Source organism: Amphibalanus amphitrite, unplaced genomic scaffold (genome assembly GCF_019059575.1).
Source record: "Amphibalanus amphitrite isolate SeventyFive unplaced genomic scaffold, NRLGWU_Aamphi_draft 000371F_arrow, whole genome shotgun sequence".
Taxonomy (NCBI): domain Eukaryota; kingdom Metazoa; phylum Arthropoda; class Thecostraca; order Balanomorpha; family Balanidae; genus Amphibalanus; species Amphibalanus amphitrite.
The window spans coordinates 420116-447020 of record NW_024881865.1 but is presented as its reverse complement, the minus strand read 5'-3'; the positions used below and the strand labels follow the sequence as shown (position 1 = coordinate 447020).

The 26905-nt window shown below is 52.7% G+C and overlaps 3 protein-coding genes across 20 annotated transcripts in view; 2 read left to right on the top strand and 1 right to left on the bottom strand.

Moving 5' to 3' along the window:
• Positions 1 to 15826, bottom strand: part of LOC122389777 (enolase-phosphatase E1-like) — a 49396-nt gene extending 33570 nt beyond the window's left edge. For 2 of the 9 annotated variants that reach the window (XM_043382151.1, XM_043382152.1), the window contains exon 1: positions 9967 to 10279. The gene's annotated coding sequence lies outside the window, so the exon portion shown is untranslated. Of the gene's footprint in view, positions 1 to 9966; positions 10424 to 15502 lie in introns of those variants that run through there. The other 7 variants (XM_043382150.1, XM_043382147.1, XM_043382155.1 and 4 more) reach the window with 7 other exon arrangements.
• LOC122389775 (probable serine--tRNA ligase, cytoplasmic) lies at positions 15765 to 23696 on the top strand. 10 transcript variants are annotated; one of them, XM_043382137.1, is made up of 12 exons: positions 15913 to 15988; positions 16757 to 16912; positions 17208 to 17278; positions 17948 to 18007; positions 18424 to 18681; positions 19960 to 20067; positions 20412 to 20546; positions 20909 to 21205; positions 21451 to 21672; positions 22199 to 22486; positions 22740 to 22869; positions 23308 to 23696. In XM_043382137.1, exons 2-12 carry the CDS (start codon positions 16777 to 16779, stop codon positions 23415 to 23417), a joined length of 1815 nt encoding a protein of 604 aa, XP_043238072.1. In that variant the 5' UTR covers positions 15913 to 15988; positions 16757 to 16776; the 3' UTR covers positions 23418 to 23696. The 10 variants fall into 10 exon arrangements, with proteins under 10 accessions (XP_043238080.1, XP_043238072.1, XP_043238078.1 ...); XM_043382138.1 differs by having other exon boundaries at positions 15927 to 15979; XM_043382136.1 differs by having other exon boundaries at positions 15931 to 16004.
• An 818-nt stretch (positions 23697 to 24514) lies between these two features.
• LOC122389774 (cyclic AMP-dependent transcription factor ATF-6 beta-like) overlaps positions 24515 to 26905 on the top strand; it is a 63339-nt gene continuing 60948 nt past the window's right edge. The window contains exon 1 of the mRNA XM_043382134.1: positions 24515 to 26731. The gene's annotated coding sequence lies outside the window, so the exon portion shown is untranslated. The remainder of the gene's footprint in view (positions 26732 to 26905) is intronic.

The window sequence follows — 26905 nt, the reverse complement described above, 5'->3', positions numbered from 1 at the left end:
CCACCGGCGGCCCGCAGACAACAAACACGACCCACGGCGCTGGCGGCCGACACGGGGACGTGAGGCTCCTAGTGGACGGAGCTGTGGACGTGATCGCAGGCGACTGGAACAGACTGGACCGGGTCACGCCGGACCGGACCGGATTGGACCATAAGACAGGACAGTGGACCGGGCCGGACCGGGCCAGACTTAGACAACCGGACTGGACTGGAACTTGAGTCCAATCGATCGGCGACTATCGTCCGCTGAATCATCCAACATCCACAGACCACCGACCGCTGGACACTGATGAGTAATGAATGTGTTATCGGCGAATGACGAATCCAGTTGCTCCATCCTACGCAAAACCCACGCAGTAACGCTACCACTAACTGCCTCCGTCATCCCTAGCCGCTCGTGCTGTCCCCGTCACCACCAGAATTAGACGTCCGTCGTGAGAGCGAGCGACACAGTATCGACAGGCCACCGATCAGCGATGCTAGCGCCTCATGACAGCTGCAGTCGCTGGGACAGGGCGGGCGGGGCGGGGAGGGGCTGGGCGGAGAGGGTGGGTCCGCGACAGGCAACAGGTCTTCCACGTGACTGTCCGTCGGAGGTCGGTCGCTTCTTCACCTGTTGCGCCTACTCGAGCTGGCACGCAATACTACTGCGATCGCACAGATGACAGACCAGATGCAAAGAGACGATGATGAATAGGACAATCAACTACACAATACATATTACATATTGGTAGATATTTAGTATTCACCAACGATTGCCAGCATCAGACGACCATTCCAATTGTGGCGGACGGTACTTGATCATCTTGACCCAACACGACGAGAAGACGCTAAATTAACGGACAAACAACTCGATGTTTGTACAGGGCTGTACAGTCTGTCTTAAAAGTACCGCGCAAAGTGACGGTGGATCCATCAAGCCTGACGGAGAAAGGGCCTGCTTTAATTTGAAAGTCACCGACCAATTGACCTAGGGAATGGACGAGGATGTCAATTGCTTCGGTGACCCAAATTTAGCAGGCCCTTCCTCAGTCAGGCTCTATGGATCCACCGTCACTTTGCGCGGTACTTTTAAGACAGACTGTACAGTGTACGGCTAGCAGCATCGGTCAACCACTTCGGTGGTTAATAAAACTCTGCAAAGCACAATTACCAGAGGCGTGAGACCGGAAAACAATTTCCCGCTAGATTTACAACAGACACTAGCAGTTACATGTCACACTTGGAACGGAACATTCCACTATGATCGCTAGACAGCGGCAATAAACCACTAATGATTGTAAGACATGTTTGGATCAGTACAGAGAAGCCAACATGCTACGAGGCAGCTGAGTCAGAACAATGTGCCTTCGGCAAGGACAATGGATGGCATGCCGTATGCGTGAGCATTACGAGCACTTTGTGCCGTCGGTGCCTTTGCTCATTCTCTTTACATCTATTGTTGTTAGCTTTATTGCCTCAATAACAATGCAGGCAATACTGAGGTACGGGCCGACAGCGCCAGCAGACCTCCACCCAAGTAGCAAGGGGAGGGGCAAGACTACGGGAGCAATTGTGGGAGTGAGCACCAAGCAGGAACGCAGCAAGAATGTTGGTAGTGCGCTACAGGATTGTAGTTGAAACTGTTAACATCGCGCGACAAGACTGCAACAGAAACCACTGACGGCTCGAACAAAGAATTACGATCCGAACACTGACAATCGCTGCACCGATCTACAGCGTCAGACTGGTGCAATGCGATCCACTGTCGGTCAAATGCCGACCGACAGGACAACCCGAGCCTCAGCCCAGCAGTCGACACCGCTCCGGGCCGAGATATGACCATACGTCACATCCTGCCGAACCCACCAGCTCAGCAGAGCGCACCGCTCGGCCTGAGACCGCCGACCACAGATGGCCTCACTCTCCGAACCCGAGCGTCGTGCAGCTTCATCACATTCATCAAACAGCGGCCTGTCGCGACTCGGGGGTCGTCTCGTCTCTCACACAACCAGTCCCACAGTGCTGCAGCGGCCGCAGCGGACCGGCCCGACCGCTCCGTAGTCCCAGAGCGGCCCGTCCCTTCCCAGAAACGGGACAGCGACAGCAAAAAACGGCCGCTGATCCGTCGGCCATTTTCCGGTTCCCAGCCGCGCGGAATGTGGGCCGAGCGGGGTGGCCTGCGTACTGGGGGAAGGGGAGGGAGGGAGAGTGGAGGGGTGGGACCAGGGCGTGGCAGCCGACAGGTTAGTTCAAAAGGTCCCACGAAGGGCGCGCGCCGTGCACTGATGTGACGGAGCAGTGACAACGGCTCAGCGGTGGTGCCCAAAGGAAACTCAACTTGCAAGTTATACTGGCTTGAGCCGCCTCACTAGTCCAGAGTAATACAGAAGGAAGCAGGAACAAGATAAAGCGAGGAGGCTTCAGAGGCAGAGGGGAAGAGGCGCCGGGAGAGACGGAGAAGGGGACGATGATAAACCGCATGAGTCGCCGGCCGTCTTTCTTAATTCGTCCAATGAAGCGCCGCGTTCTACCACATTGTGCGCCCGAGATCTGGAGCGCGCGGCGCTGCCGCGCGGGCAGCCACTTGGGGCAATTGACCGTCTCAGCGAGCGGCGGCCGTCGCCGGCGGGACGGTCGCCCCAACGCCGGGGTAGGACGGGACGGAAGGGACGGTACCGCAGCAGTAACGGTCCACTGGTGTGCAGCCGGCCGGGGTACCGGAGGGGTGCCAGGGCTGGGTGTCAGGGGATCAGAACAGGTCAGTGACCGGTGTCACGGTGGCCGCCCGGCCCCCGTAGCAGGGACGCTCCAGCGCGTCTGCCGTACCCGACACGGGCCGTGGGTTTACGGCGGGGTTACGAGACGCTGCCGAAGTACACAGGCGTCAGTCACGGCAGCAGGATCGCTGAGATGTGGCGAGCACGGGTGCTGACAGCGCCGCCGTGAGGGTGAAGTCGGAGCCAGTACACAGACACACGTGACTCACACAACCCCAAACTGCAGCACCAAGCCGAACTGTCACAATTAACGTTCTTACGTGTACCACAGTACCATCAAGCAGCTACATTCCCAGCGCCAGTTTCAATCAGAGGCGTCAGGCGACCATCCTCGGCCTCACCTGGAGTCAGCGTTCGACCTTCATCCCAGCCCCGAAGTATCGTGACGGACGCACATCTTTGGCTCGTAACTAACTCGCTAACGGCCAGCTGCCCAGTCGAAGCACGTCGCTAATACCAGCTGAACACCAGTGGATACAGGCCAGCTAATGAGCGGCTAGTGCGGCGTAAATCGGAAGGCATGCTCCGCGGGCGGCATACATGGCAGCAGCAGCCGGGAGGGTGGCCCAAGGGAGGATGTGTTACATCACCAGAGCTGAGTCGGAGCGCCGGGCCGTCCGCGCCGCGCGGCCCTGCCCAGGACAGGCTCATCCACACGAAATGAAGATGATAGATGATACAAATGGAGAGTGGTGTCATTTCCATCGGGTGATCGTAAAACTACTATCATTCGCGCTGGATGGCCGGCGGCAGACGCGTCCGAGACATCGCTAATCTCGCCGGTAAACGGTCGGAATCGTTCACCGTCCCGTCGCCGGCCATGCGAGACGCTGGGACACAGCAAAACAAAGACCAAAGCTGGGACAGTGGAGCTAAAAGCTCAAGGAAAGAGCTTTGATGTAAGCAGGCTTGGAGTAGGCAGGTCTCTGGCGGTGTCGGTGATGCCTGAGATGAATTCTGGCAGCGAATTTCAACATCGCCAGAACGTGACGAAACATTTCAATTCTCGTCAACAACTATTGCAACATATTTCAGGCCCCGTTCGAAACTTCAGCCACCATTCCGACAAATCGTCTGTCACCATTGCTATATATCGCCTCCCACATCCAGCCATATTGTCTGCTATCATTCAAATGCCCTCAGCAACCATCCATAAATTGTCAGCCACCTGTCGGTTAGCTGACACGGGTCAGTCAACAATGCCGTCACTTTACCATATCAATGTTACCAGTCAAGAAATACCCATTCAATCACCTGTGAAATCCGCATTCGTACCTTGAAGCCTACATCGGCATGCACCAACAGATGGCGAGCCACTACACTCATCCCCAGCGTTCTTGCCCTAATCATTTCTACCTACGTCGTCACGACCAGTCACAGTGCGCCGTCTGTCACCGTCGGCCCGTCACTCCATCTGTCACGGCGCCGGTCACGGCTGGCTGCGTCCGGGGTAATCCAATTTCTGGCATTAGCCCATCACATTAGAGCACGCCGGCGCCGTGGCTGGGCTCATCACACAGCGGGACGCACGGCCGCTCCCCGCGCGGGATGGCGGGGTCGGGCTGGTAGGGCATTAGAGAGCGGAGGATAGTCGATACGGATAGTCTGAGTCAAACTGGCGGAACATTCAGTCAGGTTTATTAACGGCTCCATAAAGCTTGGCTGGTCTGCCATTGCGCCAATTCGAGGACAGACTGTCAATACAGTAGGTAGGATAATCTGTCCGGGCGGCGGCCGTTAGGGCCCAGGGGGCAGTCATTTTGGACAGTCCGATGAAGCCCCATGCGATCATCCGCTGGTCTCGTGGACAGCCCAACGACGCGTGACGACAAACAATGACCGGAACGAGCCGTGGCAGAGCAGCGGAGCACGGGCAGAGGGGCGGGAGGCAGTCAGTGACCGGGCACCGTCACAGCGCGTCACAGCTCGTCACAACAGCCGGCGGGCGGGTCGCGTGACAACAGCGGGCGCGGCTCGCTGTCGGCAGACCCACGGAGAGTCGCCGGCGGGGGACCGAACGGCATATCGGCGCCGCTCTGTTGACGCCGAATCAACACATAAAGAGCCGGCAAATATTGACCGCCACAGCTGAAGCACCGGCTGGATTGGATCCAGGCATAAACGGTTTGCGGGCCAGTTTTTGCGGTCGAACCGGAGGCCCATGTGGCCGGTTCACATACACCGGAACGCCGCCATTTCCGCGCTCTTGCAATCAGCTCTGAAACTCGGCGTCGGGAAACTGAACCGCTACGTCGATTATATCGGAGTACGGCGGTTTGAGCCACGGCGAATTAGTGTTTCCCACCGGGACCAATACAGTCTACGGAGAACTGTTCTCAGCCCGGAGCGGAACCAGAAGGGACCGATTCCCAGCCAACTACAGGGACGCCGGCGTGCGTTCTCAGCGCGCGCGCGCGGGTGGCGGGCGCGGCGCCGGACGCCGAGGGGGCTGATGACGCGGCGGCGATGACGGCCATGGCGATGGCGTCCGTTTCCGGTGGTGACGCAGGCGGCCGGCGGCGGCGGCGGAGCGGAACGGGGCGGACAGGTGGTACTGAACCGCACTGCCGCGCCGGCCGGCTGGCCCTGGACGGTCCGGTGGGCCCGGGTGGTGGCCCGACCGTGCTGCGCGCCGACAGCGACGGAACAGCGTAACCCCGCTCAGAGGCCCAGCGCGGGTCACCTAGCTTTTGTCGGACATGGACAAACTGTTAAAAAAGGTTCACAATGAGCTAGAAAGTGGGAAAATAACTCCATTTTATGTAAGTTAAGAAATAATCACCAGAAACGATTGCACTGCCAAACGTTGCCCACGAGCAACTAGCAGCATCCAGATGCAAACTAATATGTCCAGCTCTGAGCATTCTCTACCGGTCAGTGGTCCGGTTGAAAACGTCCAGCTGTCATCCAGAACTCGTGTCCCTAGCCTCCAGGCAAACCCCGTCGGTCTGAAGGGACGGAGACAGCTGGCAAGTGAGCCACATGAACATCCCCTCAGCAACCGTTTGAATAACCAGTTACGCAAGTCTGGTTCTATATCGCCAACCACCTGCCCATCACACTAGAGTGGTATACTTGAAGGCCACTTTCTTTGGCTTCCAACGACAAACGTCTGGTAGACGACCCCTCATTCCAGCTGGGTGGAGTGTTGCTCAAACCCCCAACGGAAGTCTTACATCCTTCAAGCGGTCGGGACCTCTCTGCTCGGATCCTGGCCCCGCAGGTCGAGGGTCGGTGCCGGCAGCTCGATCACATGCCGCTGACAGCAGAAGAGCGACCGGTCGACCTCCGCGGCGGCCCAGTGAGTCACAGGGACCACCAGTGGCGGAGCTGGCACGGAGGGATTCGGGCAGAGTCCGGTCTGCGCCGCACCGGTTGCAGGCTAGCAGCAGCGGTTAGTCATCATTCGCGGAACGATGAAACAGGCGCGTGAGTGTGTTTGGGAATGTTGCGACAGCGCGGCAAAGCGTCAGCGCTACGGAGCCGACCATCCGGAACATACACAGATGTTGGTAACAAGTTCCGACATTCGCTCGTTTTTACAGATGGTGCTGTGATACCACAACCTCCAATGGCGAATATCAAAACTAGGACGCCCTACTTAGCCCGAGCTGAACAAAACAATCGACATAGTTTTTGGTGTGGTTTATCACATCCATTTTTATCGCATCTGCTCATAAGGCACCAATGACATTGACAAAGGACAAAGTCGCCGTAATTTTGGCAGCAAAATCCCGTTAGCCATCCCATGATTATTCAGCGGCTCTTTTCCGATCCAGCCAATACCAGTGGCAAGCGCCAGCCTTTTTAGACGCCCGTGCGGCATTGTCGACGCGCAACGGCCACACTTTGCATGTCAAAGCGCCTGTCCGATTGAATGGATGCGTCACAGCTCGACCAAATCGGCGCCCGTCCCTGAGCGCCCCGCCGAACGGCGGTGACGGCCGGCCGTATTCTCAGAATAGGCCCCGTGTTTCACGGAGACCCCGTCGTAGACACGACGACCGCTGTATTAGTAAACAGACTGCCGCTCCGGCCGTGTCGTAACGGCCGCTCAGTCCGTACAGAGCCGTGTCCCTGCGTGACATTAATGCCGCAGCGGTGGCATTAATGGCGCGGCAGTGTCGAGACCGCCGCATGCAGCCTGTTGTGGCGCTGCAACTCAATGCCAATTAGTGTCGGAGAAAAACGGCATGACGTGAGGCTCTCCGCCGCCGGCCCGAGGCCTCAGGTGGATTTGCTCCGCACCGTTAGCTGGGAAGCTTCAGAGAGGGGAACAAAACAAAAGCAAGGGTTTACGGTGGACGACCAACAGGAAGGATAAAAGGATCACCAGTAGCAAGAGCCTTTTCAAGAGGGAAACATGTCATTTTTCTAGCATAGTCAAATAATCGAAGCGTGTATAATCGCGTCAAGTACCAGGCATTCTTGGCATGTTGACAAGACGAATACACTGTCACGGAGGGAGCCTGGTAGCGTAATATTCGTAGATAACACCAAGAATGCCCACATCGAGCGATGGAGTGCCCACATGTTCATGCATCTTGGCAAGCCAACGAACTTGACGGAGTCGCCGACTCAAGACGTAATCCTATTTGAAAAACGGTGCTGCATTCCTTCAGAAATGTTGAACATGAACCAATATTTATCCACACAACACGACCGCGATGCAATATCGACACCTCGCACACAATGCAACCGTTCACAACTCCATGCTGAATTCACAGCCGGGCAGAACCTCAAGCAAGTGCGCGGTGTTCCGTTTACACTCGCACTGATAACGAATGTGGCGGTGCCCCTCTGAGGACGGCACGAGCGGCGTGACCACCCCGGCGACCGACGATGACCGACGAGGGCTCCTTGGACGCGCTTCACGTCCGATTAGTGAGGAATTCGTCAGGCCAGCCGTCGGACGACGCTCGGCAACGCCCGTGGCAGGCGTCGATGGGAGGGGGATTATCGCCAGAGAGCGACAGTAAAAACCAGCCCTTGGTCGGAATGGAACGCCCGGCTGTCCGCTCCGCCGGTGATCGCGACTGATAACTGACGGGAAGTTGATTGGTTTGTTAATTTGTTCCGTGTCTGCCCAGATAATAGATACTAATTAATATACTCGTTAACAATGAGGTCACGTCAGGGCCGGAAATGAATCCGCGGAAGCGAAACAGGGCTCACTAGTAGTACAAAACAGAGGCACGTCTGGATTATCTATACGAAATAAATTACACAAAATTTACATTTTTGCACCTGGATTGTTATATCTAGAATAATTAAGCCACTTTGACGGCCTTACTAAGACAAATGAGATAAGATGTCCCTTAGAAACCTACCGACAAGGGATTTTGGACATTCCACCCAGGTCCCAGACGCCATTTTTTCACGTGTCCCGGCGGTTAGTCCCTTTCAGAGCGCTCGGGCGGCCTACGTGCCTGCCGCCGGGCGAAAGGGATCATCCTTCATCCCTTTCTCATTCCACCAGCGTGTCCCTGCCGATAATCCCACCGGTCCAGCCTCCGCCGGTCCAGCCGGCCACAGGATACGAGCCACAGTTAGGGGGGGGGGGGGGATCAGAGCGGCGCAGTTGTCTCGGAGATCCCCGGCCGGAACCGGAAGGACCGCGGACAGATGGACCGGGCTCGGATAGCCCCGAGACGCAGCCGGTGCCTGCACCGCACGAGAGCCACGTCCCACCCCAGACGGCAGACACGTTCGGTCACCACGGAACACGTGCCATACGTGCTGTAAAGGAGCGTTCAGACCGAAAAATGCTACCAGGCGCGTGCAACATCGGGGCAAAATGCACAGCCGTGACTGGCCTTGAACTCCAAACGCTGAATGGTGGTCCCTCTTCACGTTTGCCTGAACATGCTTCACGTCTGTCTGGACGTCAACATTACGCTGCCGTCTGTGCTAGTCTGGGCTAGGGCTGGGCTAAGAGTGGAGCAGTATGGAAACACCACACCGAAAGCATATGATCATTGATCAGCTCTCGGCTGACTGCCGGTCCGAAGAGGCTGGAATGTGCCTGACGGGCGCGTCGTTCGGGTTTGCGACACGACACCGTCCGTCACCCGAGAAGGACCGTCCCTGGGCTGTCCTCAGTTCAGGGGCCCCCAGGATTCCACGCGCTGCACACGTGCTAGAGATACCACCCCATCTTGAGCCGAGCCTGCGCCGGAAGCCGGCGGGACGGACTTCCGGCGGCATCGGCTCGTCAGGGGCCCTTTGACGCCGCCCGGGGGCCGGTTTGGGGTTCCAGACACCCAGCGGTGCCCAGGGAGGGCCATCAGATACCGACCGGCGCGGTGGCCGGTTTGGGGCCGTCAAAGCGCTGTCCGGTCCGGCCCTCAGACACACCGTTTGGGGCTCTCATACACCGTTCGGTGGCCGGCAGCAGTCACCCGTTCGGTGTCCGGTAGAGGTGCCCGCCTAACGGCTTTGGCCACTGCGGCCGAGCGATGCGGTGACGAGCGTGTTGGAACGAGTCGTGGAGAGGCGAGGAACGAAGAATGGAGGCGAGCAGATGAGGCAGGGAAAACGAGCAGTTGGGAAAGGATGAGTGTGAGGGAATATCTGAGGGAAAAGGAAAACGCAAGATCAGAGTGAAGAGACTGATGGCATTAGCACAGCGACAACACCAATGTCAGCATGTAAGGGAGCGGCCAACGGTATAAGGATTTGATAAATGGTGCAGTTTCGTTGAAATCCCGAACCTCTGACTCCAAAATTCACACTAGAAAATCCTCTAGCATGCCAACATGAGCATTGGGCAATGAGCATGATTCAAAATAACCAGCCGCTATCAGTAAAAGATAACATTTTACCACACCCATTGCGCCAACGTTACGACAGCCGCCCCTGTCTCCCTTCCCAGTCCGATAATTGCCGTCCGTTCCAGCGGCGGTCGGGACGGCCGGCGGCGGGCCCATTCCAAAATCCGCCAGATGGCGCACCGGCCCGGCCGTCCGCCATGCCGTGCCACGCCTGTCCCGTGGCGCACGGGCACGGCGCGTGCACGTGCTACACGTGGCTAGCCAGCCGTATCACACGAAATAACACACAGCAGTACTACCGGTTCTAACACAGCGAAAACGATAGCCACGGCCGTCGAATTATCATCAGCGGCAGACAAAGAAAGGCAGAGTAATTCGGTATCGATCTGCGAAGTTTAAACCGGCGGTTGCCGCCGTCCAGCAGTTTAAACTCACCTAAGTCGGAGATTAGCAGCTTCACCTCTTCTCTTCTCTCAGCTCGTCGCGGCGTCCGTCACTCACTCACACCTGAAACACGGGACGTCGCGGCGTCACTCCCTGTCTCACGTCACGTCCACGGCAGCTCGGGCGGCGCGCTCGCACGGGTCCCCTCTCGGCCGAGTCCAGCGCGTCACTGGCGGGCGGGCGCCGGCCGGCGCCGGCGATCGATACTCGCGGCGGCCGGCGCCGCGGGGCACGCCGGCGGCGCCGCGCCGCGCGGAGCCGACCGGTACGGAGCCGCCGCCGCGGTACAGGGTACGGACGGGCCGCACTGGAGCGAGACACCACCGCGCGGCGGACACTCGCGCTGCCGGCGTCACGGTTTGGAGGCGGCCGGGACGGCGCGGGTGGGGTCCCAGGACCTCCCGGGGCCGGCGGCAGCGGCGCTGCGCTAATAGAGCCACCGGAATACGATACGGTAACAGGACACCACGGGAAGCCCCTGAGGACATCGGTACAGGCGAGCGGCATGCACCCGACGGCACCATCAACTCCCGGCGGGTTGAATAAGAGCAGTATGTCGCAAGGAAATCTGAGCATGGCTTACGAGAAAACTTGAGCGCGACGAGCAGCAAGATGTAAGGCCCAGTGGAAGCCCTTGGATGTGATAAAATGCTCGAGTCAAGACCAATTAGCATAATTAAGCTGACAGTTCCCATTTTACAGCTCATAGTCGGGCACTCCGCTAATTAGCAATTATCATTCATCATGCTAATAACTGGTGGAATTATGAAAAGCTAGTATATGTGAGAGCGGTGCGCAAATAACAAAGCTGCATTCGAATAAAGCCGACATTTGACTTTCAGATGACTGTAAATGGAACAAACAATCATGCCCGTAACACCATTTCCATTGAACTTATGGCTTTATTCAATTTTCATGGACGATACGCTGCTTTCTACTCTAATTTTCGGCATTATGAAGCCGGGACACAGGTGGGAGCATTTTATCGCAGCGAGTGACATTTGTCAGTATTTGTGGACCCAATCCGCTCGGCACAGTATTGCTTTTCCAAACGGAAAGCTTGCAATGATCCAGGAAATTGAAACGATTCCAACCCTGGATTCTGGAGTGCATTATACGGTGCATTACCTACTACCAGGCGTTTCGGGACGCTAGGAAAGACATTGACACTTGACAAATGCGAGCATAGCACATTGCTAGGTACGTTGTTTACACAGTGTTACTATTATAATATACGATATAACTGGTGGAATAACCAGCATAAAGCTGATTAAAAAAGATAAGACCGGTAGATCAACGAAAAAATAAAATTTTTCGTTTAGTCCCGGTGTAGCCCCAACCAAAACGATTGTTTTATGAAACATCAAATCAATTAACAATAAAAAGGTTCGGATTCACCATTCTTAGTACAGTTGCGTGCGTTGAGTGCATGCTATATTATGTTTAACGGTACTGACTACTGAGAAGTAAATAAAAACAATCATGGAAAAACAAAGGGGATAATTATTCAAAGGAAACATCACATTGCTTTCACAAATTACCACTTCAGATCGATCAGAAGAAAATCTTTACGGCACCGGTTTAAGGGTATTCACAACAAGGGCACAAAAATGAACATCGCAACACGGCTGTTTGCTGTTGAGTTTCTCATAGACGAGACGATCGGCCGCGCGGGGGGCCAAAACAGGTTCCAGAGGCAGGACGGCATGCAATGTCAACGCTCTAAATAAGACGTCACTCCGGAGGAACAAAAACAGGAAATAAAGCCAGGCATGACACCACGTCGTCGTCAACGCCCCTGGACAAGATACCACGCCTTGGAGGCTGGAACGCTCTGGCAGGGTCAGAAGAGGACATGCCGGCGAGAGTACTCTAAGACAAGATGCCGTGCCTCGGAAGCACAGACGACCGTTCAGAAGCACGGATGAGTGCCGCTGGACATGCTACCACGCCTTAGGAGCAGAAAACAGTCAGAAGCAGCCATGGCACCATGACAGTGCCTATGCCCAAGCTGCCACGCCTTAGGAGCACAGACGGCCGATCAGAAGCAGGCGTAACGCCATGGCCGTGACGACGCCGCGGCCGGTGATCGGACGGGCGTGACGCCAATTGAACCGTTCACCGCACGCCGCCGTGACGGGGCGGGCTGCCTAGCCTCCTCCCCCGGCGCTGGGGTGGGGTAAGACATGGTACGGTTCAGCGCGGTAGGAGTATGGCACGGGCGATACCGAACGGCACACGGGATCTCATCGTGTGCAGTGTTTACTATATAGCATACTGCATTAATACAAAAACACAATTCCAACGAATAGTAGAACTATGTCTATATCAAGCAGCCTACGGTTATGACATATGACATGTAGCAGTACGCTACAGTCGACACTCGAACAGTGAACTTTCTGAAAAGGGAACACGACAAAAAGCAATCCGCTTGTACTTACAACACGTCATGTTGTGGTACGGTGCGTCACTCTGTTTAGTGCTTATGAGTTATGACCATGCTTTGGTTGTACGGCGGATTGGACTGGTCAATCCATGATAACCGTACGACTTGACACCAAACAAAGAAAGTGACCGAAAATATAAGAACGAACCAGCATCTGAACTGAACCAGCATGCAACTAGGACCCATGATCATGCAAACGTGCTAGGGTATAAAGCTATTTATTGTGCCTATATTCTTGTAACAATAACTAGCGCATCTGAGCGCGTATCGCTATTCACTAATAAGAAACTGCAATTTTGCCGTCTCTCAACAAAGTGTCATGCAACGAATAATTGCCCAAACAGCATGCACGAACAGGAGCATACCAGCCCACCGCTCCAGTCGGCCATCGTCACGCAGTCTCAGACTCAGCCGCCACATTCCGTGATAAAACCGGCCCTGGAAAACCCCGCTCTTGGCCGCGCCGGGTGGCTCGGAGCGGCGCCGAGCCGACCATCTGCTGCTCTGTCAGACTGGGGGCTCAGTTGGGCTCAGTCCGCTGCTGGATGACCGGCGCGCGATGACACGTCATGACCTCCTGAGGAGTTACGGGTCAGTGCACGCCGTGATGGCTCGACTGGAGGTCAAATGAGGAAGGGGATGGGTGGATGCGGGCTACGACATGGCCCGATGTCCAAACACGATCTGTAAAGAGCAGCGACGACCAGAAATAGGCGGAAAAACTGGCTAGACACGATTACCTCCGATAGGTGTCCATAAACGTACCGTTCAGAAAAAAGCAACAGAAGATTGATAATTAGGCGGCAAGAATGCGACATGAGAGTCGGACATTCATCTGCATTGTTCTCCTGGGCGTGCCGCTGCCGCAGCTCGCCGGAAGCGGCCTGCCCGCGGTCCGCTGGGCTCGGTGGAGTATTGTAGCCTTGAGCTCGGTACCAGCGGCATACCAGCGCCACGCCCGTCCGAGCCCGGCCGCGTCAGCGAGCCGCCGGGTACGCCGCGCCGTGCTCAGTGCCGTGCTCAGCACGTCCAAGGCGGGAGCGGCGCCATCCGGCGTGGCACGGATCGCGGCCGGTGGATCAAATGTCAGTCTGACCCGTCTGGCCAACGGTGGGTGCACCTGTACCGGCGCTGGAACATCGTGAGACGCCGCGAAGTGAGGGGAAAGTGAGCAGTCGGTATGACGCAGTATTTGCAACCCCAAGCATGAAACTGGCACTGCCCCTGGGTAGCAGCCAGCAGGATGCCTAACCTACTTCCGGTGACAGCGGGTGAATAGGATACCTACCTGATCCACACCCTTAGTAAACCCCAGGAAGGTACATACCAAAAGGAAAATGGTGAAGGAAATAAGAAGCTTGGAGATAAGACAAAGTTCCCATTATAGTAACCTTACCGGTATATCGGTAATTTTCAAGACCTTTTTTGTATAATAATACTGATACCTTAGCTCAAGCTGATCAAGATCCCACCATGTTCTATGCACTAAACCTGTACGGGACCTGTACCCACCTGTACCCAGTGGCGGCGGAAGCAGGGGGGCAAGGGGGGCAGCTGCACCCTAAAGCTATGGAAATGGGCGCCTCGAAAATCTGTAGAGGAGGCAGGAAGTTAAGAGGTGCGGCAGCCATAAAGCTGAGCAGTGCGAGGCGACACCGCAACTGATAAAGGCATTGTGACACGAAGAGGGTGGCAATGACGGGAAAAGTATCTTTTGATATGCTGAAGAGTGGAGGGCATCCTTATCTGAAACAAAGGCAGATGCTGCCGACCCTGTCGAATATAATCTTGCCAGGCGATAAAGGCTGGGAGGGCGCAGCTACTCGAGACGCGCGCCATGCGGAAGAGGGGCGCCTGCATGCGAAAGAGGGGCGCCTGTGTGTGGGACGGAAAAGAAACATTAATGGAGACGTCTTTGAAGGCGATAGCCTCCGAACGCCAACACGAACATATGAGGGCTTATAGCGTTGCAGGCTCCATGCGACAAAAAGGGGCGCCTGATGGCCGATATGCGAGAGGAAATTAGTTTGTGTAACATTTATCGGGGGCGGTTTGCCGTTTACAACATATGAATGTTAAAGGAAATAGTTCACTTTCACGAAATTATTTTTTTGCAATGGATTTATGATTTTTTATGTTCAAAATGATCAGCAAAGAAAATAAAACCTATTTATAACAAAAGATTATTTTCTATATTTTGATAATAAGAAGAACTTTTCAGTTTCTGTAAGGCACAGGCGATCCAGTATGAAAAGAGCATGGGTCCCGAAAATTCTTCAGAAACTAGAGAAATGATCGCGGCCACCGGCATTTGGGCGATCTGCTGCTGCTGAATGTCCTTATTGATCAGTACGAGAATTTCTCTAGAGTTCTCGTAGATAATTTCTCTAGTTTCTGAAGAATTTTCGGTACCCATGCTCGTTTCATACTGGATGCGAATATATGCAAGGCACACATCCTCAACGCAAGACACATTTTTCGGGACGAGAAATAGAATATATTTGCCTAGGGTGATCGTTGGGCTGTAAAAGCTCCTGATTTATGCTCGTCTCAGCCCAGGCTACGGAACTGCTATTCCAGTTCAAAACCCATGTTAAAAAGTGAACTATTTCCTTTAAGGGAGGTCCGAGATTGGGGCCTGTAAAATTGCACTGTCCGTATGGGCGGTTACACCCCTAGTGCTAGGGCGTATTTTGCGTTTTTTTTTTTTACAGGGGAGATGATTATGACCAGGAATAGCACTCTGCAAAATTCTATGGGCGCCTGAAAAGGGGCGAAACTGATTTTCCAGTGCAGGGACGGCCATCGGCATGGTAAGGGGCGCCCAGCGGGAAGGGGCGCTTCAATATCGTTTGCACCCCTATCCTAGAATACCTTCCGCCGCCACTGCCTGTACCGCATCCACACAAGGACATCGACACAAAAATGAGTGTATTGTGTCTTCTTATTCATGACATAATCCAAGCTGTTGCGCGCCCAAGGCTATATCAATATATTTGCGCCCTAACTCAAACTTGAACTCAACGACGACCACGACACCGTTAATCGAAATATCAATGATTCTAACGAAAATTCACTTACCTATCGCTTCTGAAGGCGGTGGTTACTGGAAATCACGGCAGAGAGCAGTTACTTTGCACGAACTTGCATGAAACTGCACGAATGAAACGTGAACAATGCCCTGAAACTCAACTGAAACTGAAACGTGCCGCCAAAAAATTCCACCGCTGCGCAGCCTCACGTCACAGGTCACCCAAATATGTCGATTTTGAGAGTTCGTCTGGCGACAGCATGAGCTCCTAGCGGATAATGTGGTAAATATCAAAAAGTTTGAATAAACTTTAGATTTTGATAAAAATTTAGAAAACCTAACGAACAAATATTTCTTTAACATAATACATTACCATTTTAAGATATTTTTGAGCGTTCAACTTTACAAAATAGAACATTTCATTACCGCGTGTCAGCAATACAATGAAACTTCTTGATAAAACCGAGCTAGAGATAGCCTTGCGCTAGAGGCAACGCAACACGCACGCTGCCATTTCGTCAGATTCTGTGTGTATGGTGGGTTTTGGTGAAGGTGGATATATTATTGTTGTTTTGTTTTTAGGATTATACTTCATCATTTGATTTATATAGCATATTGCTCACAATGTTTGTCGTCGATCGCTATGGGAAATCACCGGCTGCATGCAATGTTGACATAGCTTTGTAGGCTTCACCGCTTCAATTCAAGTTTTAGGTTTCAGTTTGAGGTTTGAGATAAGTCTAAAGTCAAAGTGGTGCTGAATCTTGAGATAAACTTTCCAGTAAATGTTGTTAGTATTATTTTAACCTTTTGAGGTTATTTCCTGGCTCTTATGATTCATATATTCAGGTTATAAGCAATTGGTAAGATAGACATCTGTTGTGCAAAAAGTTGTTTTGACACCAGCTTTACAGTTTTATTGGGAGCTTTTGAGAGCACTTTGGCTCCCTTCTTCAGCCAAGTCACACACTCACACGAAACACTAAAGTACAGTACCTAAAACAAAACATTAGTATGTAGTTCGGTTCGATTTATTGGGAGCTTTCGAGAGGCTCCCTTCTTTAGCCAAGTCACAAGAAACGCTAAAATACAGTAATACAAAACATCAATATGTTGTTCGGTTCGAGGCCAAAATCGTATAGGTCAAGTAATTAATGAGTGACTGGCTAACTATTCAACATTACCAACTCTAGCTTAAGCCTTAAGGTAATGGATTGGATGAGTCCATCAGTTCATCTTATTTAACTAATTCCCTACAGGAGTTGATAAATCACCATGCTGACAATGCATTTTCTTCTTTGTAGTATTGACAGTAGGAGCAGAGATGGTGCTGGACATTGACCTGTTCCGAGCTGAGAAGGGCGGCAACCCAGACCGGATCAGGAAGTCACAGAAGGACCGCTACAAGGATGTCACCCTGGTTGACAAGGTGGTGGAGCATGATGAGGCCTGGCGCAAACGTGAGTCAACAGTCTAATTTCCAGTGACAGTGGTTGGCAGTTTAGGACTTTTGCTGCTGGTTACTATCTGCTTAAATATCAGTATATACCATGGATGAACTTTTTTGTCATGTTTGTCAATTAATTAATTTATTCATGGCCTCTGTGCTTTTTTTATGTGGCCAACTTGGTCACTTTTATCACTTGTATGAATGTTTTAAAAGCTAGGTACCTATGAATTCTGTCGGATACTGATATAGTGAGATGGACTTTTTTGTGGGACCAGAAGCAAACACTGATCATTGTCATGTTTCAGATCGTTTTGATGCCGATAACTGGAACAAGTTGAAGAATGCCTGCTCCAAAGTGATTGGAGAGAAGATGAAGGTTTGTCTTACAGAACATTTTAGTTTGTTTTATACCTTATAGTGTGCTACAATGAGAACAGGTTGGGCCTTATCAAGATTTTTTGTGTTTCATTACTTTGGTCATGTTCTGCTATTTTAAGCATTTGTACCTATATGATTGAGCTATGAGATTCAATGCCAATGGTGCAGTTTGTACCTTCTTGGTTCCACTTGAGTAGGTACAGTCCACAGCAGAAGTAATGTGGGGTTTCAGTCATGGGTATGTTCTGCTTCTGAAGCTTAGGAACGATTAGCCAGACTACAATGAAACTTTGAATGTAGCTTATATGTATCGTCACCCTTGCAGCTGCAACTTTAGCTATTGACATCTTCTTTTCGATCACTCCGCATTAAACAATCGCCAGTGAAAGCCAACCGTTGAGATTGGTAAAACCCTACATTACTTTAGCGGTGGGCTGTACTTGACAGTAGCTTCTTCCTTTTCTGATTCATCCTTGGGATGAATGTGTGGTATTCGCTGTTTCAGATTTAGGCATTTGTAGCCACATGACATCTCAGACTCTTGTTGACCCATATTTGTCAGTGATGTTAGCTAACTTTCTTGTGCCGATATTAGACTGGACACGGTCAGGATATTGTCGGGCACGGTCAGCTCGGTTGGTGATGATCTAACATTCGATATTCTCAGTCGGCCAAGAAGGCTGGTGGTCGGCCGGCCGCCCCCTCCCAGCCGGCGGAGACGCACGAGGTATGCACGGATGATGCTGATGCATGCAGACCATAGTTTCCGCTATGGTTTGTGGCTGTTTGTTTGTCAGGCTTTGCTCCACAGAATGGGAAGGGAGACTACCATTGTCAGCTTGAAAAATTTGAGAATAGCGAAATATTGATGCTTATTAGAAAACAAATCGTATCATCATTTTGGGGTTGTTCTTGTTCCATTAGGCTCGCCTTCTGGTTCACGAGGTTCACGGAGCTTACTGGTATATAGCGCCGGGGCCATGTGAAGTGGTATTAGGTATGTCAATCACAGGTGATACGGCATTCATTCTTGGTTTGGGGAGTTAAGTGCGGGTTACCGGACCCGTCAGTCGTTCTCTATTGGACTGTCTCCAGCGGCCGCTGTATTTTGCGCCCCGCTGACCGTGCCCCACGGATCGCCAGCCGGCGCTGCCCTCCCTCGCCGACCTGGAGCGCCACCTGGCGGAGTTTTCGTACGTGGGCGGCCACCAGGCGTCGGCGGCCGACCGGCGGCTGAGGGCCCGTCTGGCGCCGCCCGCGCCCTCCGCCGGCCAGTACCCGGCCGTCAGCCGCTGGTGGCTTCACCTGACCGCCCTGGAGGCGGCCGGCGCCCCGCCGGAGGAGACACTCCCGCCCGGCGACCCGGCGCTGCTGCGGCGGCTCGGGCTGGACCAACTGCAGGTGCTGGGAGGGGCTGTGTCGTACGCACCGCATGGTTTGCACCCCTTGCCTGGCTGCAACCTCACCTGGCGTATAACTGACAGAGTTTAGGCGTGTAACCTCACGGCTCACCCTGGCGTGTAGCTGGAAAGGCTCTAGCGAAGCCCATCCTCGATCACCCACTGGGCTACTAGATATGGCTGGTACTGCCTCTAACACCACCTGCTGAGATGGATCGCCCGCTAAGGCACTGCCATCTTCCAAAGCACGCAGCTATGCAGATAGTGTGTGTGGCTTTGGCTGAGGCCTTGTTCGTACTACTATAGATGGGATGTCGCATGCCTCCCGAAGGCTGAGGGCGTAGGAGCTTTGCTCGGCGTCGTTTTTTTATAAGTAGGGGCAGTATAGCTGCCTCTTCCGAGAACCCTGAAGTTGGGCACTTAGCTAAGGATAAAGAGCACTCGCTCAGTCGCCTGTTGGTTGACTAGTTGTCTGCGTAGAAAATGTGCAGCTGTTGGCACAGCTGAGCCGCTGCACCTCCGTAGTCGCACAGTTCGCTTCCGCGCTATACATGCACTAATATCTGTGCTGTTACGAAGCGTCCGCTACGCCAAGTAATTAATCCTTTCGCTTGGTTGCGTACTGCGTACAGCACGAAGCCCTTTGATTTCGAAGTTATTCTAAGTTCTAACAGTATGCTTCTTTATAGCAAATAACAACTATGTCGCTGTTTCCATATGGTGATTTTCTTTCCAGCATTTGAGTGATGAATTGCGTGCATCACTGTGCGGCCGTCGGGCCAGTGGTTTGATTGGTTTCGTGGTGTTTGTGACTCCGTTTCCGGTGTTTTTGACTCAGTTTCCTGTATAGCCGATTCTGTTTCCGGAAATGGCTCAGATCACTGCATAGCGTCATTCGTCATGATGACGCACAATGCAGTATCATCTGGGTGGTTTGCACCGGCTGTCCATCCGCCCGTCTGTCCGTCCTCCCGGCTGCCCAGTGCTCATCCGTCTTCTGTCCGTCCGCTCGTCTGTTCATCCGCCTCTTCCCCAGTTTTTATGTGTGTGTCTACCTGCCCGTCTATCAATTCTTTCGTTTGTTCGTATCTGCTACTGTGAAAGTCCTAGTCTGTGCCTTGTTCCGAACACCCGCTTGGCACAGACTGAAGCGTATGTCAATTATCAAGCAACGGTGAACGGACGGACGACGGTGCATATTGACCACTGGTATCCTTGACACTTACCGTTGCCGCCGTGTGTCATTGCATCATCGCGTATCTGTTCTTTGTGCCCACAGAAAAAGGAGCCGGTCGGGGACGATGACGCGCTGCCCGACTCGGTGACGTCACGGCTCGCTCAGCTGACCCCCGAGGAGCTGCGGCCTCTGACCGTCACCCAGCTCAAGGTCAGGAGCGGTGACCTGACTGCGACCTAGTCACACTCGCTATGCACAGAGCTAGACTCGCTAGTTGCTGTGCTGTAAGACTTTCAGTAGTCGCTCCGCGCTCGTAGGCTTTACTTTGTTTAAAGGTACTGTCAAGGTTGTGAACAAGCACTCTAGGTCATATTTATGGGAGAAGAGGTAGACAATTCGCAAACGAGCCATATCAATGCTTTTGTTCTCGATATCAGTGACTGGAAATCGTCTGGCTGTTTTTTTTTCTCAAGAAACCGTCAAACGCAATTCGAAGGCCACCGCCCTCTCCCCGCCGCCTGTCTGACTCTCCTCCGCACCCTCGTGTCCCACAGAAAGTGCGCGCCCTGGTGGACGAGGGTCAGGCGCGCACGGCCACTGCCGTGGAGGACAGTATGAAACAGCGTGACGCGGCGCTGGGCCTCATCGGAAACCTACTGCACGAGTCGTGTATCGTCAGCAATGATGAGGTGGGGACTGACGGCGGCAGGTTAGAGGGAGGTGGGGAGAGGGATGGAGGGAGGGACACCTGTGGCTCAGAAGAAGGGAAGGGGACGGGGAACGCACTTGTACGGAATGTGCGGTTGGGGGCCCCTGTGCTACAATATAATGACATGCTTCTTTCGTGATATTTGTCAAGCCGCCTTCTGTGAGTTTATGACTACGAAACGATGCTTATACTTTGCAGCATCTTATAATCAATCATAAGCGTTGTTTATGACTCATTCATATTAGTTTTCTAATGGGGACCACCGTCCGACCGGTCAGCCATTTGCGACATTGCAATCAAACATCAGCTCTTGATACCCTCCCTCCCTGATGTCTCTCACAGGAGAATAACGGCGTGGAGCGCACGTTCGGCGACTGCGAGACGCGCCGCCGCTACTCGCACGTCGACCTCATCCACATGATCGACGGCATGGACGGCGAGCGCGGCGCCACGGTGTCGGGCGCGCGCGGCTACTACCTGACCGGGCCGGCCGTCTTCCTGGAGCAGGCCATCGTCCAGCTGGCGCTGCGCATGCTGCTCGAGAAGGATTTCAAGCCGCTCTACACGCCCTTCTTCATGCGCAAAGAGATCATGCAGGAGGTGGCGCAGCTCAGCCAGTTCGATGATGAGCTGTACAAGGTAAGGAGCGGGTGAATGAGTGACCAATAGGAATGAAAAGAGAATAATGATTCATAGGACCATTGGATATAACTCCCATATCGATGCTCAAATGCAAAGCTACCGTTCTGACGAATGACTGATACCCGTGGTAGTTGCTACCGTTCCTTTCCTCCGATAGTCAAAGCGCCGATGACATCTGAAGTCCGGATGCCATATAATCACCAATCTCCGATAGTCAACTAATCCCTTCCCCCTTCTCGCAGGTGCTAGGCAAGGGCTCTGAGAAGGGTGACGACAACACGATCGACGAGAAATACCTGATCGCCACCTCTGAGCAGCCGATCGCCGCCTACCACCGCGACGAGTGGATCCCCGAGGCCTCACTGCCCATCAAATACGCCGGACTGAGCACCTGCTTCCGCCAGGAGGTCGGATCGCACGGCCGAGACACCAGAGGCATCTTCCGCGTGCATCAGTTCGAGAAGGTAGGGGACCCGTCACCCGATAGGTAGGTTTGTAAGGATAGGCACATGGCTGAGCGGTAGGCTTGGAAGTAAGGCAGGACAGAGCCACTGTGAGGTTTTTAGGGTGATGAAGGGGGATAGAGATTGGCCGGCTGATATGTTTGCAGGGTGGTTAAGGGGAGGGGCAATGGATAAGCGATGTTAGGAAGGCAGGTGGGGATGTGATTGCAATCATATTGACGGTAGATAGAGAATGTTTGCATAGTTGAGAACAGGGCGCGGCGAGGCGATAGCAAAATTTGTAATCTGTGAGGGTATGAGTCAGGCTGACGTGGTATGTTGGCGGACGGTTTTACTACCGAACCCGTTTCGTTCGACAGCGTTTTTTCAACTATACTTACCGCCCACACAGGAGTCAAGCGGCCATGCAGACACAGTGACGAACTCGTATTCTTATCGCAGCGCAACGTAATTACAGATGGTTGACTCCAAAGTGTCTCGAGCCGCCCAGTCATGACCTGACCTGACTCCGACTTTCTCGGCACAGGTGGAGCAGTTTGTTCTCACCTCGCCCCACGACAACGCCAGCTGGGAGATGATGACCGAGATGATCGACAACGCCGAGCGCTTCTGTCAAACGCTGGGCATCCCCTACCGCGTGGTCAACATCGTCAGTGGTGAGCTGAACAACGCCGCCGCCAAGAAGCTCGATCTGGAGGCGTGGTTCCCGGGCGGCGGCGCGTTCCGCGAGTTGGTCAGCTGCAGCAACTGCACCGACTACCAGGCGCGCCGGCTCCGAGTCCGCTACGGACAGACCAAGAAAATGGGAGACAAGGTACGGTAAAAGAGCGCGGTGAACGGGGGGGGGGGGGCTTCATAGGATGTGGCTTCATAGTTGTGAGGCGGACATTTTGAGACATTACGAAGAATGCGTAGTGAATTTGCCAGAAGTCTGGATTTTATAATACGTTGTGCAGCCGATCAGCCGGTCTGTACCATCTTATCTCGTCATTTATGGCCACTATATTTTCATTTTACTTTTGGTGTCATTTCCGCTAACCGTCCCCTCCGCTCCTCCCTCACGCCAGGTTGATTACGTGCACATGCTGAACGCCACCATGTGCGCCACGACACGCGTCATCTGCGCCCTGCTGGAGGTGAACCAGACGGAGACGGGCGTCACCGTGCCCGAGGTGCTGCGACCCTTCATGCCGCCCAGTGAGTACCTTCTGTCTGTTTTGTGGTAGCTACGCGTATGTCCACCGGACAGTGAGCTCTTTTTCCGCCCACGAGCCGGTCTGTGGGAACTGCCTGCCGGACGGCCAGTCACTACCTGCCGCCAATCGACTTTAGGGCCGTCAGGTCTCGTGTGGACGGTTGGATGCTGAGCGTTTCATGTAGATACTCAGCTGCATGGGTTACTAAAAGTTTGTAAATCAAACTCACTTGGATAGTTGGTGCACTTCATGTGTAGCTCTGATATGGAAGGCTGGGTATTTGTCTGTCCCTGTCAGTTCTTTTTATCTATGATTAATGATGGATGTAATCTGTTCGCCATAAAGTGCACACATCTTTATGTTAAGTATTCACTGAGGTCTTAAGTCGGCGTTTTGATTGTGTCACCATTGTGACTGTTTTGTTATATCCCATCTACAGAGTACGCCGAGGAGATCCCATTCGTCAAGCCCGCTCCCATCGACCAGGAGGAGACCAAAAAGGCGAAAAAGCAGAAGGAAGGCATGAAGAAGGGAAAGATAGAAGAATAAAAGGTGTCAAACTAGCGTCTAGGACCAAAAGTTCATCTTCCCGCATTCACTCTGCGACCTGTTTTTTTTTTTACGGCTCAGTCTTTGGGAGTTTGGGGGTTGTTCTGTTATTTATTTGCAGTCACAAACTGGTCCATCAAAAGTTTCGATAATATTTTGCTTTAGTGGTCTGACATGTTTTGGCCATGGTACAGGGACTATTACTATGGTGGGAGATTTTTAAAGACGAACTGGTGGTACAACCAATACACTGATCAGTGATCATGAACCATGCCCAAAGTCGCGTGTTACTTACGTTATAAGTTCGAGGATGAAAGTGAATATGAAAGACGGAAATAACCATCAACTATTGATGGGAGATCAATGTCACTTTACTTAGCTTTGATATGGTATCTTTGCATTCTTTTCTCGATAGGTTGTAGGAGGTATTCGGTTGTTACAATTTGGTTACTTGAGTCAGGGTAAAAAAAAAACATTGCAGCATAATCGCTTTTGAGCGAAGTCCGCATTTTCGAAATAAAACATTGAAAACGCCACGATTTTAGAGTTCTCAGGGTTAAATAAAGACTAAGTCTGGCAAGATCAACCCGTTTACCTGGACATTAGTCGTTGAAGAATATGGTAGCTTTTAGCGACTTTGAAGCTCGACAAGGGATGACAAACAATGTTGTGGTATTGTTCGGATAAACTCGTCTCGTGTGCCTTGTATCAGCGTGACCTTTTGAGTGCAACGACAATCGCTCTTGTGGAGACAGGGTTCCCGAGTTTTTGTTTCCTGTGCGTCACAAGGACTTGGGGATTCCGGGCGGTGGGGGCCCTTGCGGAAGTCAGACTGCACATAGTGCATATATAGATCTGCCGTTCGTAGAAATACTACAAGATGATAGGGGTTTTCATAGACCGGAGTGGTGTAGAGTTGGTTAGAGCTTCTTTTCCATTTTTTAACCGAGTTAGATATGCTGCCGTGCTGCTGAACTCAAGGGACAAAGTGAATTTTGGAAGCTTTGGTTTGTGCTGACATATTTTACAAAAGTTTGCATAACAGTTTTCTGCTTCCTTCGTGGATTTTTTTTTTTAACGATGGGCATTCAGTTGAGCATCCATGTTGTAACCTTCCAATTGCTAACTGTGTTAGGCGTCTCATTCCTTTCCCGTCGAGACGACCTCTTCCTCTGCTCAGCTGCGGGAACTCTGGGATCCCCTCATTTCGCTCCGGGCCTAGGAGCATGGTGCGACTGCACAGGGGAGGCGCCGCGGCGCACTCGAGACATCCTCCCGATGATAAAATGACGCCATTTAAACTCAGCGCAGCCCCACCTTCCCACCTCCGGCGCAGACGAAGGGAGTCGTTGTTTATTTTTCTTGCGATGCTGATCTTGCTATCACTTCTGCTGGTGTCTGTTCTCACCATTACGTTTGGGTTCTTTGCATGCCGTCACGGCTCGTAAAGCCAGACGCCGCGCGGCTAAACGGTTCAACATTACACCGCCGTCGGCAATATGCGGGGTTCGTGATGAATGGCTGCTGATGGCGGTTACGGCCTAGCCGCTCATCCCTGATCCTCTCCTGTCTGGTCACCGCGGAAAGTCCTGACCAACGTTGATGGCTCGCGACAAGGTTCGCAGTGTGCCCAGGAGGCGTGACTTGCACCTATCGGCCTTCCGGTGACCAGTCACGATGCTCGCACATTCCTAGGCACGCACCGTTGTCGGGGGAGAGAACATACTGGAATGAGGCCGGCCGCTCCAGTCAGGGGGCACCGAGCGACAGAAATACTGTGTTTCCAAGAATTGGCAACGCTGCCACAATGGCCGGTGTGTAAGAGAGTAGAAAGGCTGGTTGAATGTTTCCATCTTTTTCATCAGTCATGATTCGTTCTAAGACTGATTCGAACTGACAATAGGAGCATGATGTCTTGGTTCGGTCGCAACCGCAACGGTTAACCCAATGATCGTACTTATTCTCAACGCCAGCTCATTGGTAACTTGGCGATCATATCGGTCATTTCCGAATGGTTCAGTCATTCATTGAATAATCATGGTGTTCCATGACGATTCTATATTCACCTTACACTTCAGAGGTTCTGTCAGAGACTTTGTGTCATTGGATTTGCTGTGACTTCTTGCGTGATTACGAAACCACACCAATATCGTTACACCACTGTTATCGCGTGCCAGCGTTGGCATTTGGCGCTCTTTGGACAGTTGAACGTGATTCATCGTTACTAATCGGGTTGATGAAGACTGGTTCCGAAAGCAGCTGTACCCAGAAGTCCGAATCCAGTCCATTTTAGCTGACCGTCTTCGGATACTCACAATCACGGGAATTTACAGAAGATGTGCGCACGCCAATGAGATTTACGTTCAGTCTACCTACACCCTGCGTTTACTCAATGCAAGAGCACGTAGCTCCCTGTATTGTTTTAACCACGTCATACCCATTCGCACTTCCCGGCGTCCACCGCCGGTTGACATAATGCGTCTTCCAGGAAAACGTGGCGATACGTGCAGCTCCGATACAATTGGATCACCGTTTCCTTGCGTTGTAATTGGCAATGTTACTGGTGTTTGGTAGTTCATTAATGGATGTTTTGGTTTACGCCTCAGAGGAAAAGTAGTGCGTATGAGGCCTGTCTGACGGGGAAATGTGTGCCGGTCAGAACATTGCCCTTTTACCGCGTCTAACATTGTAACGTGCTGTCGTAAGATGGTGTAACGCTAAAAATACCATAACTGATTCAGCGAGTTAAATTTCTTACAATTTTTATCGTGGAGTGTTATTGAGACGATCGGAACGAGCACAGTCACCGTCCAATGTGCATGGTTTGCAGCTCGTGGCGGTTTATATGAAATATTTGCACCTCTAATAGTACCATACGGGTCTTACGGATTATCTTGTTCAGTAAGACGCCGAAGCCCTGATGATTTTTACTGATTTTGGTCCTGGCCTTGTGCACTTCTTATATAACTCCTGTGGCCTCCTCGCTCTCAGTAAAGAGCGTCTCCCCGTTCCTAAGGACACTCTGTGCATCAGAGAGCATCTCTCAGTGCCATGTCAGGCTGACTGCGTTACCGGTGACGCGTCGTCTGCCGGGCGTCCGGGGCCCCCGTGCGGGGCTGGCGGTGCCCCGGCTGGAAAGGCCGTGCGGTCGACGCTACCGGTGTGGGCCGGCCCCCGCCGCTGCAGACGCCGGCGCATATATACTGCACCCGAGCTCAGCAGGTCATCAGTAGCACGCTACCGTCACAGACGCACAGAGCAGCAGCAAGAGAATACTGGACGATCTCACCTCAGAGAACATGGAACCGATCAAGGTTTGTAGATTTCTAGCCCTGTTGATAGGATCTATCTTAGATCTATTGAGAGTGTCTGCCTGAGCTGCTTGAGTCAGCGAATGTTTGAGTTGCTCATAATGCCGCTGGTATTCACCTCACCTTAAACGTTATCTGCGCTCGAGTGTTTGGGTTTGGTCTTGGTAGATCATCGGT